The sequence below is a fragment of the Petaurus breviceps genome, unplaced genomic scaffold, assembly GCF_028583685.1.
Source record: "Petaurus breviceps papuanus isolate PSGF00001 unplaced genomic scaffold, PetGlider_PUasm1.0 91041, whole genome shotgun sequence".
NCBI lineage: Eukaryota > Metazoa > Chordata > Mammalia > Diprotodontia > Petauridae > Petaurus > Petaurus breviceps.
The window spans coordinates 29,284,204-29,302,481 of record NW_027187400.1 but is presented as its reverse complement, the minus strand read 5'-3'; the positions used below and the strand labels follow the sequence as shown (position 1 = coordinate 29,302,481).

The 18,278-nt window shown below is 48.8% G+C and overlaps 1 protein-coding gene across 3 annotated transcripts in view; it reads right to left on the bottom strand.

Moving 5' to 3' along the window:
* The window catches only part of ACOT7 (acyl-CoA thioesterase 7), a 176,363-nt gene that overhangs the window by 16,711 nt on the left and 141,374 nt on the right, over positions 1-18,278 (bottom strand). For all 3 annotated transcript variants that reach the window (XM_069079553.1, XM_069079554.1, XM_069079555.1), the window contains one exon: positions 16,014-16,198. In XM_069079553.1, the coding sequence (XP_068935654.1) occupies positions 16,014-16,198 (185 nt within the window). The remainder of the gene's footprint in view (positions 1-16,013; positions 16,199-18,278) is intronic.

Below are 18,278 nucleotides of genomic sequence, written 5' to 3'. Positions count from 1 at the left end.
ATCAGGTTACTGTGGAACTCACAACACAGACAGCCTGAGAAAATAAAGCCAGTGATCTCAAAGCACTAATGGCAACCTACAGAATGTGGTGTCAGACAAGGGCCTCGTGGCCTAATGACGAAGCCCAGAAGAGCCCCAGTACGCCACAGGCCTCACCCGAACTGCAGAGGAGTGTGCAGAGGGCATGGCTAGAGGTCATCAGAGCGGGCTCAGCCCCAACTTCACCAAGCTGACCTCAGGCAAGTCAGGTGACTCGGCTGGAGCCTCAAGTTTCGTCATCTTCAAAGTAGTTATAATATCTTCCCTGACTACCTTCACAGGGCTGTTGTGAATCAAATGAGATCATACATAGTTGAAAGCAGGGCTCATTTGTGGGCCTGGTAGCATGGGAATTTGCCTAGCTTGCTTTGAAGAAGTAGCCTTGCATTACAGTGCTCCTTGGGAGGGAGAAATGGGAATGCTGGACACTTTTAAGTAGAGGGACTTTCCCAGGTTCTAAATTTCCTGAAAAGGAGACCTGGAAACACTTTTCATTTTTATGAGCCTACTCTCTTCTGCCCTGGGGGGCTGCCACCTTCCTTACAGGTCTGCTGCTTTTTCAGTTAGCAACACCGCTGTGGTTCCCTGGATATTCTCTCTCCTCCCCTCCTCTCCTTTTCTTTCCTTCCTTCCTTCTTTCTTTCTTTCCTTCTTTCTTCCCTCCCTCCTTTCCTTCCTTCCTCCCTCCTCTTTCTCTTCCACTCCCAAGCTGCTGTCTGTCTTCTGGGCACTCTTCCACTGGAGGGAAAATCTGTTCTTTTCCAATCTTAACATTACAAACCAAATGTTTTAGATTTTCCATTTTCTGTGCTTTGAGAACACACATTTAGAACTTGGCCCATACAGCAAGTGACTAAATTCCACTCTTAGTAAAATCAATAGCTTGTCCTTTTTGTAATTAATGAATGTCTAGTGCAATGAGGGTTTCCAGCAGTGGTACAACAATTTTCTGTAAGCCCAAGGGACCCAGACTTTCTTAATTAGTGGAACCATGCCGAGTAACCTCACCTAAGGGCCTCTGGACAATAATGAGTGCAATGAAGACGCATCCGGATTCTCGGGGCTATTGAATTCGTCCCAGTGTATTTGTTGCACATGTACTAAGTGGCATGTTAACTGTCCCAATGCAGGTGTTCCCCATCACTATATGACCACCAGCCCTCCCAATACCAATTGGCTGCCTTATCATAATTGTCCATGAAAACCCTGGCCTTACAGACACCTGTCAGGGCCATTTCTTCACAGCTGACCAAGGAAGCCCTTTACCCAGGCTTTTGTGCCTCAGCTCCATCCCATGATGACTGGAGGACACTTGCCATGGCACAGTACTACCGCCTGCTAAAATGGCCTGGGCGCTGTGCATTCAGATTCATTAACTCTGCTGCAGTTCCTATGGAAACATCGTCTGAAAGTGGCAAGCTCTCACGGGGAGCAGCCGGAAATCTCAGGGAGTGAGATCATAGCTGAGGATCATAAACACCCCTCCCAAGGGGTCTTCTCCCTCTCACTGAACCACTCCAAAAATGGTCCCTAAAATAATACTTCTCCCACAAGCCATGATGAGGACTCACATAGCCTCCCTGCAAAAGCCAAGTGAAGCCCATGCAAAGAGGCAAGGCCAGCCAGCAGCTCCACAGGAGAAATGGATCCCATGAGAAGCTACCATTTTTACTCCTTGATTCACTTAGACATACCATGTACTCTCTGCCAAGTCCAAAGTATTGAATGGAACAAGGATGAAGGCTTCATTTTCAACTGCATCCCTCTCTTCAAGCTGCAAAAACTGTTATTTCAGGGCATTTAAACAGAACACACAGAGGATTCTGCTCTGCTAATCCAACTTCAAAGACACCAAAATAAAACTAAGAATGAAGTGCACCTAGAAGGAAAACACTAATAAAGCTGTTCTGCTGAACATGGTACCTGCCAGCAGCGTGCCCAGTCTGAGCCCATTGGCTGGGCACTGGCTATCACAAGGTCCTTTCATCAGGTCTACGATGACCCACAGTGTCTGAGGCCAAGTAGATGCTGAGAGCCCAGGATGGTCACAGAAGCTCAAGGCTGGAAGGAGCATCTGAGGCCACTGAGGACCACTGAACTCTTCTGTAGCATTGAAGTGTCCAGTCCCACTGTCCCTGCTGTGCATAAGGCACTAGAGTAGAGCTATCAAGATCAAAACTAGCCATTCTACAGCTATGTTTTTACCAGGGACATGACAGGCACACCAGGAAGTAAACAGGTGGCAATAATGCTGGGAGGGCAAAGGGACCTGCAGCATTTGGAGGGACTGAAGCTGAGGTCTCAGAGACTCTAAGGGTCACGGGAGACTAAGACAAGTGAGGGCATTCTTGGCATGGGAAAAAGAAGGGGAGTAATTAAGCCAAGTTGAGGGTCTTGAATGCCGTGACTAGGGGTCAAGACTTCCAGACTGCTAGGAGGCAGAGGATAGATTGCTTGACTTGAAAGGAAGACCTGAGTTCAAGTCTGCTCAGATGCTTATTAGCTGTGTGACCCTAGGCAAGTCACTTACCTCTGCCTGCCTGAATTTCCTCAAGTGGGTTGGTGAGAGGATCAAATGAAATAACAAGCACATAGTACTTGGCGATCCTTAAATGTCATCCTTCTCACCTGCAGCCTGAGGCACTCCTGCACAGCTCTCAGGCTGCCTTCTCCTCCTCTGAGCCTCATGCAATGGGCCAGCTCAGCTCCCAGAGCCACTTCACTGCCGGGGGGTGCCCTCCCTACTCAGAAGGTGGCAGGCCCCTAAGGCCTTCAGCACAACGGGGGAGCACTCACCAGGAGCCAGCTGCTTTTCGTACCTGGGCACAGCAACTGGTTATAGCCCTGACCTCTCTTGGAGGGCACAGTGAGAAGAGTGAGGACTCCATCACAGAGCACAGGGTTTACTGGCAAACACACCAAAGCATTTCCAAGGCTTGTTTTTGCAGTGAAACAACCACCTTGCAGAGCCAATGGCTTCCTGTCTCTAAAAAGGAACCTAGAGGTTGGGGATTCTTAACATGGGTCCATGAACTGCATTTCTTTAACATTTGGTTGCCTGATTTTCCACAGGATTGGTATTGGTTTCTTTTGTAATCATCTGACATTTAATTTACGCATTTAGAAACATGATTCTGAGCAGGGGTCCATAGGTATTGCTAGGCTGACAAAAGGGTCTTGGATACCACAAAAGTTAATTAAGCACCTTTGGAATCATTCATTCAGGGAATCATTAACGGAGGAGACATGACAGCCACGGCCATGCTCCCATATCTCCCTTTGCTTTCTCAGGGGGTGGGCAGTGGGGGGAAGATCTCATGTGTGCGGCTTTTTGAGGCCCAATTAAGACGGTCCACAGTTTCACAAATCAAAGAGCCTCAGCATCAGCACGATTCACTGGGGTGTCTTGGGCATAGCAATAAGCAGTTTTCTACCCCCTTCTCATTCAGTGAGTGATTCTCTGTCAGCACAGTTCCCCAGGAGGCTCAAATTCAATGACCCTCTCTACAGCTTATTTTGTACACTTAGGAGACGGGACTGGATGGGAGAGATGGTTTTTGCTGCCACCAGTCAGCAATAAATACAGGCACTGTGCTAAGCACTTGGGGCCCAAAGATGGAGGAGAGCCTCCCCAGCACAAGGCATGGCCACAGCAGGTGGAACGTCATGGATGAGGAACAGCAAGTGAGACATCACGGCTAGAAGGGGAGGGCAAGGGCAGAGAGTCAGAGCCTGGCTCCAGCCTAACCCAGGAGGGCGGAACCACTGAAGCTCTTGGAGATTCCCAGTGACTCTCAGATCTGTGCTTTGGAAGGACAGATAAGAGAGGGGAGGCAAGGGCATCAATAAGGAGGCTTCTCCAGGAAACTTTCCCCATCCCTCTTAATTCCAGCATCTTGCCTCTGCTGACTATACGGTTTATTCCATATCCAGCTTGTTTATATCGTGTAATCACTGGCCCATTGTCTCTCCCATTGGGTTGTGAGCTCCCTGAGGACAAAGACGGTCCTTTGCCCTTCTTTTTAAATTTTTTTTTTTTTTGCTTTTTGAAGGGGGGAAGGTAGGGCATTTGGGGTTAAGTGACTTGCCCAAGTGTTAAGTGCCTGAGGCCGGATTTGAACTCAGGTCCTCCTGACTCTAGGGCCAGTGCTCTATTCACTACACCACCTAGCCGTCCCAACCTTGGCCCCTCTTTGCATCCCCTCTTTTAAGTCTTGGTCAGGGGCCACGTCCTGGACCAGGCCTCTAGGGATGATCTCCGCCCTGCACTTCCTTCACTTTGATTTCATCTAGCACAGGTGTTGTATTTGTTCGGCTCTTTCCAGGTTGGACCCCATTCCCCAGTACAAGGTGAGATCCTTGGGGGGCAGGGCTGTGTCTATGACATTGTTATCATCATCATGGACCCCTGCTCCCCACCCCCAGGGTCCAACACAGAGCAGGTACTTAGTAAATCCTTGCTACAGATATTAACAATGGCCACAATGCTTGTCTGTGAGAGTGTGCAAGGGAAATGTGCCAGGGACTTGCAAACATTGGGAATGGGGGCAGTTAGTTCACTTCTCTCCCTCCTCAGCTCCTACCCCAACCCCCATAATCATCAAGGAGAAGGCCTGGCCCTCCTGCCATTCATGGTACCTCTGTGGGTCCACAGCCACTGCCTTCCCCTGAGCCTTATCTAGGGCAGTCTTATTGTGGGTAGAGGGAGGACTGGTTTATCTGTTGCTGCTTATTCATCTCCTATAGTTTATGACTCAGTCAGTGCCTGTGTCCTGTTATCTGCCCCCATCTCATCTCACCCCACCCCCGTATTTGATTTTCAAGAGGCTGTGGGAATCATGGGCCTTTAGGAATCGACTGAGCCGCTAATCAATCACACAGCAAGCTTCTGGGTTGGGAAATGAGAGCAAGCGATCCAGTCATTCCTCATCACGAGATGGACTTGCTTCTAAACATATCAAAAATGAAGGAGAATAACCAAGCCACAATGGGCCAACAAACACAAGAAATATTAGAGTAGATGAATCAGATCTATGGGCTGGCAGGTGGACAGGACAGCAGAGGATAAAGCCTCTATCAGGAATGGCAAAAACTACACCGAACAGCTCGCTGAACTTTCCAAGGAACAAAGGCTGTGAGCAAGCCCAATGTACTCCAGTAACAATGACAATTCTTAAATTAGGCAGCAATTTAAAAGTTACTCTCAGAGTGTAATTTTGGCTAAGCCAAACAAAGGAAATGGACGCAGAGAGTACTTCAGGCTGGCAAGCCAAGCTGATGACCTCGGCGTTCTGGTGGAAAGAACACTGGCTTTGGTCTGGAGGCCTGGGGGAGGAGGGTCTAACAGAGGAACTCACCTCCTCTTTATGACATCCCAGCGGCGGGGGAAGGGGAGTTCTGCTCTTTGTCTTCCCTTCACCCTTTCCTTGCCCCATGGGCACTAGATCCCATCAGGCTGTCAGCCAGGAAGAGGGACACGACTGCTCACACTATTTGGAAGGGATGGGAATCAACAGCTCTGCTCCTTCCAGAGGGACAGAAGAGCAGCAGAACTGGCATCTAGCATTTAAGGTTCTCCGGGCCCCATCTGTCCTACCTCTGTGCCTTCCAGACCTCCAAGCCCTTTGTCCACCCCAAGGAACCCTGCGCCTCACCATCCACCCTTCTACCACGCTCGTAGGATTTCTGGGCCTTTCCATCCACTCAGCAGCTGAATTCTTTTATGTGTTGTCTCTCTCCCCTAATTAGAATGAACTGATTAAGGCTGATATTTGAGATTCAATGAAGAAAAAAATTAATGCCATGAGAAATTGCTCTCCCTCTCCAATGTTTCAGAATAATTACAGATGGATCTTATCACAGAGATCTAAAGCCCTGATTGATATGCAATGTCTAATTATCTGACCCCTGACCCTTTATATCTTGTCCCTTAGATTTAATTACTTGACTATTAAGCTTTTATTAAATACCTACTATGTGCCAGGCATTGTGCTAGGTGATGGAGACAGAAAGACAAAATGAAACAGTCCTTGCCCTCAAGGCGCTTACAATCTATTGTGGGAAAATGACAGATACACATACAAATAAATGCAGGATCTGTACAAAAGCAGGGAAGGGAAAGAAGAGAAAAGAACATGTTTGTTAACAATGAGAAGGAGAGGAAGGGGGACTTATGTGGATGGGGAGGAGGGAGCGGCAGAGGCTGTCAGGGAAGAGATCTGAGGCAGGGGAGCTTCAACTCACAAGTCAGCTGCTAGACTTGACTGGCTGCAGTGCAGACTAGTGGGAAGGGAGTCACAGGAGGCTCAGAAGAGCTGGCTTCTGGGCCTGCTTGCTAGCCACATGAACTTGGACAATTGTGGTTCTGAAGCAACTCATGAATCAGCTAAGCGGAGCCCAGGGCATCACAGCCTTCACAGTGGCAACAGCAACATTCATTTTGAATATGATTAGATTCTTAACTGGAAAGGAGGGGGAAGGCAGATGTCTAGGCCCTGGTCCCAACAGTCAAGGCAGGGGCGAGGATGGCTATAAAAGAGGCGGGGCACATCTGACATGCTCGGACTCAAATTCAGGTAGGTCAGCTCTGCCATGAGACTCACCTAAAGGGAGAACAGGAGATGGGAAGGGAACAAGCATCTGCACAGCACCGACTGCACCATACACTGCATTAAATGTGCTTTTCTACAAACATCTCACTGGACCCTCACAGCAACCCTGGGAGGTAGGGACTGTTAGGACCCCCATTTTACAGATGAGGAAACCGAGGCAAACAGCGGTGAAGCAACGTGCCCAGGGTGACAGAGCAAGGTCGTCTGAGGTCAGGGGAGGTCAGGGGCATCTCTGGTGCTGGACTGGCCTAGCTCCTAAATTCTACTTCATTCACCAGGACTCCCATTCCCAAAAGGATCTTGGTAGAAATACGATTCACAGATTATCTAGTCCAACCCCCTCATTTTATAAATGAGGCAAATGAGGCCCAGAGGAGGGAGGGATCTTGCCCAGGGATCCTTATTTTAAATCCTGGGTGCCTTTCACCCTGCTGCATATCCTCTATGGCCCATTAGTAATCACCATCTCTTCCAAACTTTTGTAACAATTCCTGCCTTTGTTACTCTGTTGGAATATATGTGATTCCTTGTACTGCACACAACGATGAGACACCAGGCTCTTTGAAGGGAGGGACCATGTTCCTTTAATCTCTGTGTCTCCCACAATAACTTGGCCAAAGGTCTTGCTCAGTGAATGCCTACTGTTGGTTGACCACCATCGCCAGCTATGGGCACCTCTGACATTACACTCTGGGTAGGCTTCTGAAGAGCTCTGTGTAAACCATTTTTCTCATTGTAAATCCAAATCCTTTCCCCCATGTCTTCCATTATAACAGCTAAGAAAGTGTTCTTCATTTCTGATCAAGCCATCAGCTGTGACTGGTCACCCCTTGGCAGGGCTTCCTGACAGCTTGTTTCTCTCTGACTGACATGCTATTGGATAAGCTTTTCTTTCTTATAATTAAGCTCCAATGCATTATGGGAGCTCAGGAATTTAAACACTGACAACCACAGCTCTGTACTGGTTCCCTGTAATGTGACCTCGAGCTCATTCCCTTGGCTGTGTATGGTCTGACTTTCCTCTCCTGGGTTTTCTGAAAGCCAGGCTCCTGGCAGGGCCAGCATCCCATCAGCAAATGTGTCCCAAGGTGATGGGCCTGGCAGTGAGGCATGGCTCACTCAGGACAAATGACCTCATGAAGCAGCTTGATTGGATACACGATTTAAAAACTCATTTACTGGCTCGCTGTGGAGTGAATAATAAGGACCTTTACCTACACTGGGGCTCTCAGGTCACAGCACTGACCTCCTGGCCCCCTCATGGTTCCCTGACCTAACCTTCCTCTGCCTTCTGATGCCAAAGGATTAAGGCCAATAGTTTTCAGTGACAGACTGATGCAGCTGCCCTTGGAGCTGAGGGAAATGAGGTCTAGCTCTAAGCATGGACCTATCATGGGTGTGGCCAGCATGGAAGGACGCACAGCTTCCCAGAGCTGCAAAGGCTGCAGCTCTCGTTAGAAATGAGACTTTGCCATCTCTGTTTTAACCCAGGCAAAACTTCCTGAAGTGTACGCTGAACAGCATGAAGAAGCCTCCCGGTGCTGGTCCTCAAGGGAGCCCAGGCTCAAGAAGCAAAAGCCATTTCTTTCTGCAGCCGCTTCCTCCAAAATACTTCAGTGAGGGGCAAGACCAGAGGGCTTTCCCAAACACAGCACCCCAAGCCAGGCTCCTCCAAGACCAGCAGCACAAAGATCAGAGGCCACTGCCACAAGTGTGCAAATGTACAGAGGCAGGATTCATGCCCTGGGGTGGAGGGGCAGGGTTCCTGTAAAGCACCCCACAGGCTTCAGACTAATTTCTAATTAGTCCGGAAAGTGCTAGAGATGCTAAAGGATGTGGTGCTTCCAGCAGGGCACCTACCCAGCATCCAGTACTCATCAAGAAACGGCCCCAAATGCTACACTGCATTCGGTGTCTGTTGACAGCAAGCCCTGTGGCTGAGGGTGGGGGGGGGCGGGGGGAGCTAAAAATAGAGAGTCGGCTGAAGAACGACAATAGGGAATAGGGGGAAGGGAGAAGCAGGGTTTCTGCAGAGATGTACAGGTGTGTGATTCTCTTCGCACTCTGTGCTGTTCCTTGGGGACAGATCCCTCTCTTCCCAAGTTCATCTGAATTCCAACAAAAGGTACCAGTTTAGAGAGAAATAAAAAGACAAAGCTATATACTCAGACATATAAAATCCACACCATCCATGGAGATAACAATGTGGTTATATTAGTCCTCTCTCTCTCTCTCTCTCTCTCTCTCTCTCTCTCTCTCTCTCTCTCTTCCCCCTCTCTCTCTCCCTCTCTCTCTCTCTCTCTCTCCCTCTCTCTCTCTCACACACACACACACACACTCACACTCACTCCAGAGGGACACAAGCTTGTATTGTCAATTTTCCAAGCGAATGCGCTAAATCTGAGTTGGTAGTGAAAACACTGAGCTATGGCTCCCTGCATTCCCAGGTCCCCCCTTTCCCCCCCCTTCTTTCAAATTAGCAAAGATAGTTAATGAGCAGCATACCACCAGGGGACCTCTTACAGTATCACAGCTCCATCTTGAATTAGCAAGAAATAGCAGCCTGAATCTGCATCAGCTAAAACAGCTGTGAGATTTGGACAATGCCATCGAATCCCTAAACAATTCAGTCAAACACATGAATGATTTAGCCAATTCAAACAAACAACTGTCAGTCAAGTCGGAATGCTTTACCCATTGTGAAATAATTTGTTATGGTAGGAAGAGAGTCAGGAGAAGCCTGGGTCTGAAGGGCAGTGAACATTTACTGGCTGGGTGACTGTGGACGTGCCCTTCCCCCCTCTCAAGCTGGGGGACTTGATGGTTTCCTTGTTGATGCCAGGTGGCTCCCCAGGGTGGGTGGGACAAAGGAGACAGGGACAGTGCTGCCCTTCCCGCTGCAAACTATTTGGCTTTACTTTATACAAGTTTGTATCGTACACTCCCCAGCACTTGGAGGGTAGGCAGTTTGGTTTTTGTCTTTGTATTGCTAACACCTAGTACAGTGTAAGCACAGAGCAGGTAACTAAGAAATATGGGATGAATTAAACTGAATGGCTATAAAGTTCTTTATAGACATTAAAATGCTTTCTTCTGTCAGCTAGAGTGTCTTCTTTTTAACTGTGATTCACCCCAATACAAGGCTCCAGACAAAGGGGATTGCCAAGTAACAATAATAAAGATGACAGCTAACATTTCTATAATACCTGCTGTGTGTCAGGCACAGTGCTAACTAAGCACTTTACAATTATTATCTCATTTGGTTCTGACAACTACCCTGGGAGGTGGGTCCTGCTGGCATCCCCATTTTATAGATGAGGAAAATGAACAGAAGACAACTTAGGCCGAACTGGACGAATGTTTCCTCTATTCTTGCGTCAGAAATCAGAGCACAACAAAGACTGAAAGGGAGTCAGTGCCCAAGAAGAGGAAGGAGAAAGAGAGAGGGTGCCCAGCTGTCCTTATTGAATCCAAGCACCTGGCCCAGATGACTCAAATACATGCTTGGGTCCTGAAGGAGCATATGTTACTGCTGAGCCAGGAGAGCATGGGAAACAGGAGAGGTAAGGAAAGACTGGGGATGAAGAAATGTCTTGATTTGTACAAAAGGGAAGAGATCAGAGCCTGCAAACTACATGCCTGGCCAGCATTTAGAAAGGCAGCCGTGATGGCTTCATCAAGGCCAGGCTGTGCCAGGCTCAGCCAATTTCCTTGTTCTGACCAGCATTACTATGCCGGCAGATGAGGGCAGCACTATTGACATCGTCTCCCTAGGTCTGGGGCAAAGCTTTGTTCTAGTATCTCATATTGTTCCTGTGGAGAAGAAGGGGAGATGTGGACTAGACTGTATACAATCAGATGGATTCAGAGCGCTGAGATCAGTGTGGTAGGAGGTCTCCCGGGGAGGACCCCGGGCTCTGTGCTTTCCCACTTTTATCAATGTTCAGCAGATCTGCAGAGGATTCAATGCTGGGAGGGACAGCTGACACACTGGAGAAGAGTCAGAACCAAAAAGATCCCGGGAGGCTAGTGGTTGGGTCCACGGACTGTGGCTGAGGCTAGAACACAGTTTTTACATACTTAAATACAATAAACTGTATTTAAAAACCGAAAAAGCCATGATCAGTTTGTGCTGCATGGGAGCAGGCAGCCAAGCAGCTTTGGCCCAGATGCCTGGGTTAGAGCACTGAACTGAATCAAATGAAATTCAACAGGGATGAATATAAAATCTTACATTTGTATTAAAAAATAATCTAGCTTCACAATCTAAGTTAGAGGCATGGCCAGATAGCAGCTGTTCTGAAAAAGATCTGGGAGGTTGGGCAGACTGCAAGCTCAGGGTGTAGTCAAAAAGCTAGGGCCCTCTTGGGCAGAGCTTCTGGGAAGAGGAAGGAAGGTCACAGGCCTCCATCTTGTTGGGCCCCTCCGAGGGGAGTCGTGAGTTAAGTTCTGGGTGTCTAGCTGGAAGGTATTCAGAGAGGGGCCACCAGGCTGCCGAAGGGCCTTGAATTCATGTCATTTGAGGACGGACTAAAGAAACAGGGCATGTTTGGCTTAGAAGAGAGAGAAAACAGAGGACATAAAACCTGGTTTAGGTATTTCAATACCTATACATGTTCTCTTTAGTTCCAGAGAGAGGAGTCACGCCTGGAAGTGGCAAAGCAGCCAATTCTGGCTTCCCCCATAATGAGAGCTGCCTACAAGTGTAATGGGAATGCAAATTTGGAAGATCTTCCCTGCCCCTAGGCTAAGATGCACCTGAAGCCTGGGGTGGAAGGCTTGTTTTTCAGTAGATACTTCTTGATTGGCCAGTGGGTCCAAGAGGTTGTTACATTCTCTGAGCCAGGAGAAGGCTATATAAGCCCTGATGTGTAGCTTTGTTTTGGGGCTCACTTTGAGAAGTGTTCTGTGATTTGATCTGTATTCTGGGAAGCCGTTGTCCAGGCCCCCCCCCCCCCTTTGAAAAACCCAGATGTGGAAACCTAGATGTTGACTGGGTATGTATGTAATGGTTGGACAGTTTGGAAATCTGTCTACTTGATCTGTTTCTGTCTTGATAATTGTGCCTGTATACTTTGAAGTTCAGGGTGCTGACCTTTTCTCCTGAACAAGGTGATATGTCTGACTGATTAAAGTAAGCTTGTTAACCCATTTTGAGTTGCTTTTCTTTGTCAAAGCAGATCCAAGAACCTGTGTGAGCAGCCACCCTGCTGACGCTGGGGTGCTTGCTGCTACAACAAGTAACCTAGGATCCCTATCCCCAAGGTCTGAGAGCCCAGGCTGAACGACCACTTGCATAGGTGACGGTGGAAATGCCCTTTGTGCCAGTCAAGGTCTTCCTTCCCACCCGTCAAGTTCTGTGACTCAGTGAAGGAGGGGCTGCCAATTGAGTGCAATCTGGCACACATGTACCAAGATGTGCGGTGTGCCAAGAACGGGGCTCACCTCTGGCAGAGTTCTGAACTATTCTGACCTCATAGAGTACAGGCTACATGATGTATAGACAGATACTACCATGCACAGTCAAACAAGTGCATTCAAAACAGATTGAACAGAATCCTTAGAGAGGTCCAAGGAGTGAAAGGTCATTACCAACTTGGGGGTGGGAGGAGAAATCCGAGGGCTTCATGGAAGAGGTGGCATATGGGGCTATGGAAGTGAAGCATAGCTATTGTTTAAGGATGGCCCATCAGGCAAGAGTCAAAACCAGAAAAAGATCTCAACCAGCCAGAACAATCGGCGGAATCTAACAAAGTTCAGGAGGGAAAAGTGGGAAGGTTAAAGTTCTATAGCTGGAAAGTCAAAAGCAGCTGTATGAGTACAAGTGAGGGATTGTTGTTGTCTTTGTCCGGTTTTGAAGAGGACCACAAGTTAGCGAAGGCACGGCTGGACAAGGGTTCCCGTGAAAGAGACCCGAGCCAACAAGGCAGCACAATATGTTAAAAAACAGTTGACACGATCCAGCAGAAAGCCCTCTGTCTGTCTGCTCCCTATCTGTTGGTTTTCCTCCCAGGCTGGCCCTGCATCTTCCTTATACTTCCTTACCCTTCCTGGCCCTGCATCTCCTTCCATTTGCCCATTCTCTGGCCCAGGGACACTGTCCTCTTTGCCATTCTTCTGTCACTCCTCTCCCATTTGCTGGTTGGCCCTTTGGCCTGGAGGGCTTTCCCTCCTCACCTGCATCTTTCACAGTCCCTGGCTTGCTTAGAGACTCAGCTCCAACCCCACTTCTGCAGGAGGTCTTTGCTGGTCTCACCCAGTGCAAGTGTCCTCCCAGTGAGGTCACCTACAGTTTACCCTACCTGTCTTTTGTACAGGCATGGCTGTTTGTACGCTACATCTCTCATTAGACTGGAAGCTCCTGGAAGACAGGGATTGTCTTTTACCTTTCTTGGCATCCTCAGTGCCCAACACACAGCAAGTCCTGAATAAACCCTTGCTGACTGGCCAGAGGGCTGGTGACAGCCTCTAAGGGAAGGGAGGTGACAGAGCTCCTCGCTCAGCCCGCTCAGGCCACCTCTGGGAGGGTCATACTCGGTCAGTTTCTGGTGACCACATTTTATAGAGTGCACTGAGACAAGCTAGAGTTGGTACCTCCAGAGATGGCACAGGGGATAGGGGGATGCATGCTACCTGGGAATCATTCCAAGGAGCTGGGCCGGGATGAGCCTAGAGAAGAAAAGACTCTCAGAGAACACAGCAGCTGTCCTCAGGTGTCCGAAGGACTCTCATAGGGACACCAGAACACAGAAGAAGGAGCAATGGGGAGAAGGCAGAAAGAGGCCATGGCTTTAGGTTTGCCATAGAGAGGAAGGTGCTGACTCTGAGAGGGGTCCAGGAGTGGAATGGGGGATCACAAGAGGCAGGGGATTCCTCTTCATTGGGGTGGAAAAGGGACTGACCATTTGTTAGGGAGAATGATGTAGGAAGGGATACCTGCTGAGGTACAGGTTGGATCAGATCAGTGGTGAATTTGAAAGAGCTGATTGTTAAATTTTCAGTATGAGCATCCACACCTTAGAAATTGGCAAATACTAAAATAAGGGCTTTATTTATTATTTTGCTGGTTGCTTATACTGAAGAAAATGATAGTGAAACTCTCAATGGTGCCGATTACATTTAAAAGTGTGTTCGGTATACATCCCCCCTGCCCCTCCCACCCCAAAGAGCCACCTGTTAAACATTTACCAGAACATTCCTGGGCTAACTGGCCTTTGAGGTCTTTTCCAAATCAGACTATGTTAGCTGAGATTGACACAGAGAACCCAGGCCAAGCAGCCAGGTGGCATTTCTCAGCATCCACTCATTCAAGAAACATTTAGTCAACTTCAGGCAAAGCCCTGTGATTGAGACTGAGGGGCTATAGAAATCACTACGAGGCACTTCCTGCCCTCTAGGGGCTTATAATCCAGAAGGGAATAACAACAGAATCCTAGTGACAGGAAGGAGAAAGCCACGGAATTTGAAATGAAAGGAAATCTGTTGATTGTTGGTGTGTGTGGTTTTGTTTTTTTAAATAAGCTCCTAGCTGATTCTTAAATGTGTGACATCTGACAGAAAGCAGTAATGAGCACACCATGGACCAGACAAGAGGAAGCAGATGGGGGCTTGGGGGAGGGGCAAGCGTCTGTGTAGAAGTTTCTCCGAGTTGGTAGAATGCCCAAGTGATTCTGTCTGAACTCTCCCACAAAAGTGACAGTCATACGGCAGGCCTGGTGTAGCTGGGGATTCATTAGTTGGCTCTCGGCCAGAGTGATGCCTCTGATGCTTTCCATCCCCACCTCTCATGCAGACTTCCTCCCCGACACAACTCCTCCTCCCTGAGCACCTGGGTTTATTATAAGGCTCTTGATTTCCTTATTAAGTCCATGAACAGAAGGACTTAGTGCTAAGAGAAGCAACGGCTTGTAAACCTGGGAAGAGGAGACCGGACCCTTACACACACTCTCCTTTCTCTGCTCTGAAGTACTTGCCAGTAGATGCCAAGAAGCTCCTGGACCTGCAAAGCCACAACGTTTAAGTACAAGCATGGGAGAGAAATCCACAGAGAATGAGAAAAGCTCCATCCAACAGCTTCCCAACATTCCTAGGGTGAGAGACCCAACACCAGACATTCATCAAAATGGCAGCAATTTATAATGCAAGCTGCCCTCGCAGGCAGGCAGGGGCCTGGGCCAGAGACCCCAGTGCCGGACAGGACCTGAGAGATCACCAGCATCTGACTAAACAGCTACTGAGAAAGATCACCCGGGGAGACAGTGGCTGAGCTAAGACTAGACTTGTCTGGAACAGGACGAGTCCATCTTAGCAAAGCCCCGACCAAAAGCATGGAACCTTCTCTTCTCCATACCTCTGCAGATGCTCTTTCAGGAACTGATTTCAAAGCAATTCACAACACACAAAGAATTCCAGGCTTTAGAAACATCATCTCTGTAGGCACATGCTCATGTGCAGGCACTAGTACAGAGCCCTAAATGGCTGCACTGTCCCGGCTTGGCATCTAGTATCTATTACCCTGTTTACCTGTATACAAAGCCAAAACACTGGGTTAAGTGACTTGCCCAAGGTGACAGAGACCACAATGCCCACTTCCCAGACCAGTGATTCCTAAAACCCCAGGAGGCTGGCTTACTGACCAGCTCTTGGGGAGCCCCACTGCCCCAAGAAGCAGACAGCAGCACAGGTTAACTGAATTCTTTGGTTTCCCTGCAGCACATTCCTTAAAAAAGGCCATTAATGAGGGTCTCCTGGGATGCTGAGCCAGCTGAGGAGATGCCTCCATGTGCTCCAGAGAGAACCAGCTGTTAGCCTGGTTTTTGGCTGCACCTGTAATTTCATTGGCATAAGGACCTGCTGATAGAAAACTTCCTCTGCCAGTGTAGACAACTACCTATTCTGCAGCTTAGAATCTCAGAGGGTAGCCAGGGGTACTGAGAGCTGAAAGGACTGTGCCAGGATCATCCAGTCAGCATGTGTCAGAAGCAAAACCTAAACCCAGATCTTCCTGACCCTGAAGCTGGCTTTCTCTGTCAGGCTCTGGTTCGGTTAAATAACACTGAAAAAACAAGACCCACAGAGAGCAGGGCAGGGTGCTTTACTCCACTGACAGCCCCATCATGGCCATCAGCGTCCTGGGGAGCCAGGGCCTGACTACAAACATGGCCAACGCACATGGCAGAGGTCACTGTTAGACCTCCTAGGGACCTTCAAGAGCTTGAGCCCGGGGATGCCCAAGCTACAGTGCCCAGTGTGAAGAAAAGCATGCAGAAGGCGGCGTCTGCCCAGGAACGGGAGCTTCTCTCCATAGGGAGCTCTCCTGGAGCCCAGAACAGTCTGGAGTATGTGGGGACGAGGCCTACTCACCAGCAGCGGAGGTACAGGGAGCGTCTTCCCCTCTCTGCTCAGGGACACATAGGTGAAGAAGGCACTGGCAGCGCGGTATCTCTCTTGGGAATGCAACGCTATAGGATCGGCATCCACCAAGACTTCGATCTCCATGGACTTATTGCTCGTGAAGGTCATGCGTCCAGAGATGGTGATGACACACCCTGAAAGGCACCAACATGCTGGTGAGCCCTCGGCACACTCCTGCTCCAACCACTAGATACAACAGGCCTGCCCATGACGGAGGAAGCCTGCTGGGGCTCACTGCCACGGGCTTCAGTGAGGGCCCGACAGAGGCGGGGAGGTTAAGGACAACATCGGGGGCACACGGGTTAGGTAAAAGAAAAACGTCACAACTACAAGGGAGAGAAGACAACAAGCTCCTAAAACTCCTCAACAGTGGCCATCGTTCAGCTCTTTGCCACACCTGCCAGTCACCAATCGTCACATCCGAGTTCTCACTGAAGGCCGGGAGCACGGCCCAGGGGACTCTGCGGCTGAGGGGACAGGCCACTTCTGGGAGATCACCGGCAGAAGCACACTCTGTCTCTGCCCTGAGTCAGGCCAGAAGCCAGGTGTGCAAAGATCTAGTCACTGGGAGAGGAAGGATGGGAAAAGTGGAGGACTGCTACCAGACGTGCCCACGATCGCCAGGAGAACCTTTCTAAAAGATTCTGCTCTAAACCCTCCAGGACAACACTACTGATCTAAGCTCAAGGTAGGCAGGTTAGTAAATAAGTCATGTTTAGTCAGGCCACAAAGAGAAGCACATGAGGGGAAGACTGTTGTTAGGGAGGAATGTGCAGGCAGCCTAAAGACGAGGGGTTATTCTGGATGATATGCCAGGCTTTTCTGCCCAAAGTCAGAGCTATACTTACATCAACTGCTTCATCCTGAAATGGAGGAGTCATTTCTGGGGGGGGAAGGAAGGAGCCCCATGGTCAGCAACAAAAACCATCATGAGAGCGATAAGAGTTAATGTGCTCGTGTCCGTGTAGCTACTAATCAGTGGGAAGAACGCAGCTAACAATATTTCCATTTCTAAGGCAGAAAGGGGAGCAAATTACCTCTCCTAGTCACTATGTCTGGATCACAACTCAGGCCTTTCATCCTCAAGGCCCAATTTAGTCACCTCTTTAAAGGCCCCAAATATAAGGGTTTGGAGTCAAGAGACAGGCCAAGGACTTTCACCCTCGAAGAAAGGTATTAAGGACATATGTAAAGGTCAAACATTCCACAAGCCAAACTTCAAATCCAATGGCTTGAAGTCCTTGTACTGGTAGAGGGATGTCCCGTTTGCTATCTCTTTCAATCCGTACAAAGTGAAGGCTGACATCACTGATATTTTTAACAGCTGGAGAAACAGAGGCCTAAAGAGATAAAGCTTGTTGCTTCATGGACCAAATCCAAGGTCCTTCCCCCATGCTGTGAAGCCCCTAGATGTCAGAGTACAGAAAAGCGCATCCGTGTCTGTTCCCCTGACCTTCCTAGCTAGAAGGGCAGCTCTTGGAGGGCAGCCCTGTCTGTCTTTCCCCTTGCATTTGTGCCTGGCACACAGGAGGTAAACACTAAATAAATGCTTGTTGACATGACTAGCTGAAAGGTGGTCTTACCCTCCTAGATTTTCCAAGGGCTGGATTTCTTCTTGGCACCCAGCACACCAGCGCACTCTGCATTATACTGCTGTGTATTCATGTTTACCATATGCTCCCCAAGGGCAGGTACTGTGCCATTTTAAGCCCTGTGTCCCCGGCACCTAGTTCAGGGTCTTGCAAATAGGAGGTGTTTGACAAACGTGTGTTGACTTGAATTGAATATAGCCTAGACTGACGAGGAGAGAGCCTGGAGTGAGGAAAACCAGTTGGTGTCTGCTGCAAGTACATTTTCTCCAGAAAAATGAAAGACTTCCTGACATCACCATCCATTTACCCAGCTACTTCAGTAATTTAACACTTCAGAGGGCCAATGAATTGGTGATCTTAGCACAGGCTGTACAGTCTCTACGAGGAGAGGAGAGAACTGGGCCTGCCCCAAGCCCTTGGCCTACAGTTTTCTTCCACATCTCCTTGGAGGGGCCACCCCATCTGCCAGAGGTCTGCCTCTCATTCTTTTAGTATTTCATGGACATCAGCATGAGAGTCAGACTGTCCAGAGACTCTGCTGTCCATCACCCACCTAACTCTTTTCCATCAACACTACAATAAAACCTACAGGCATCTACACAGTCTGACTCAAAAAAAACAC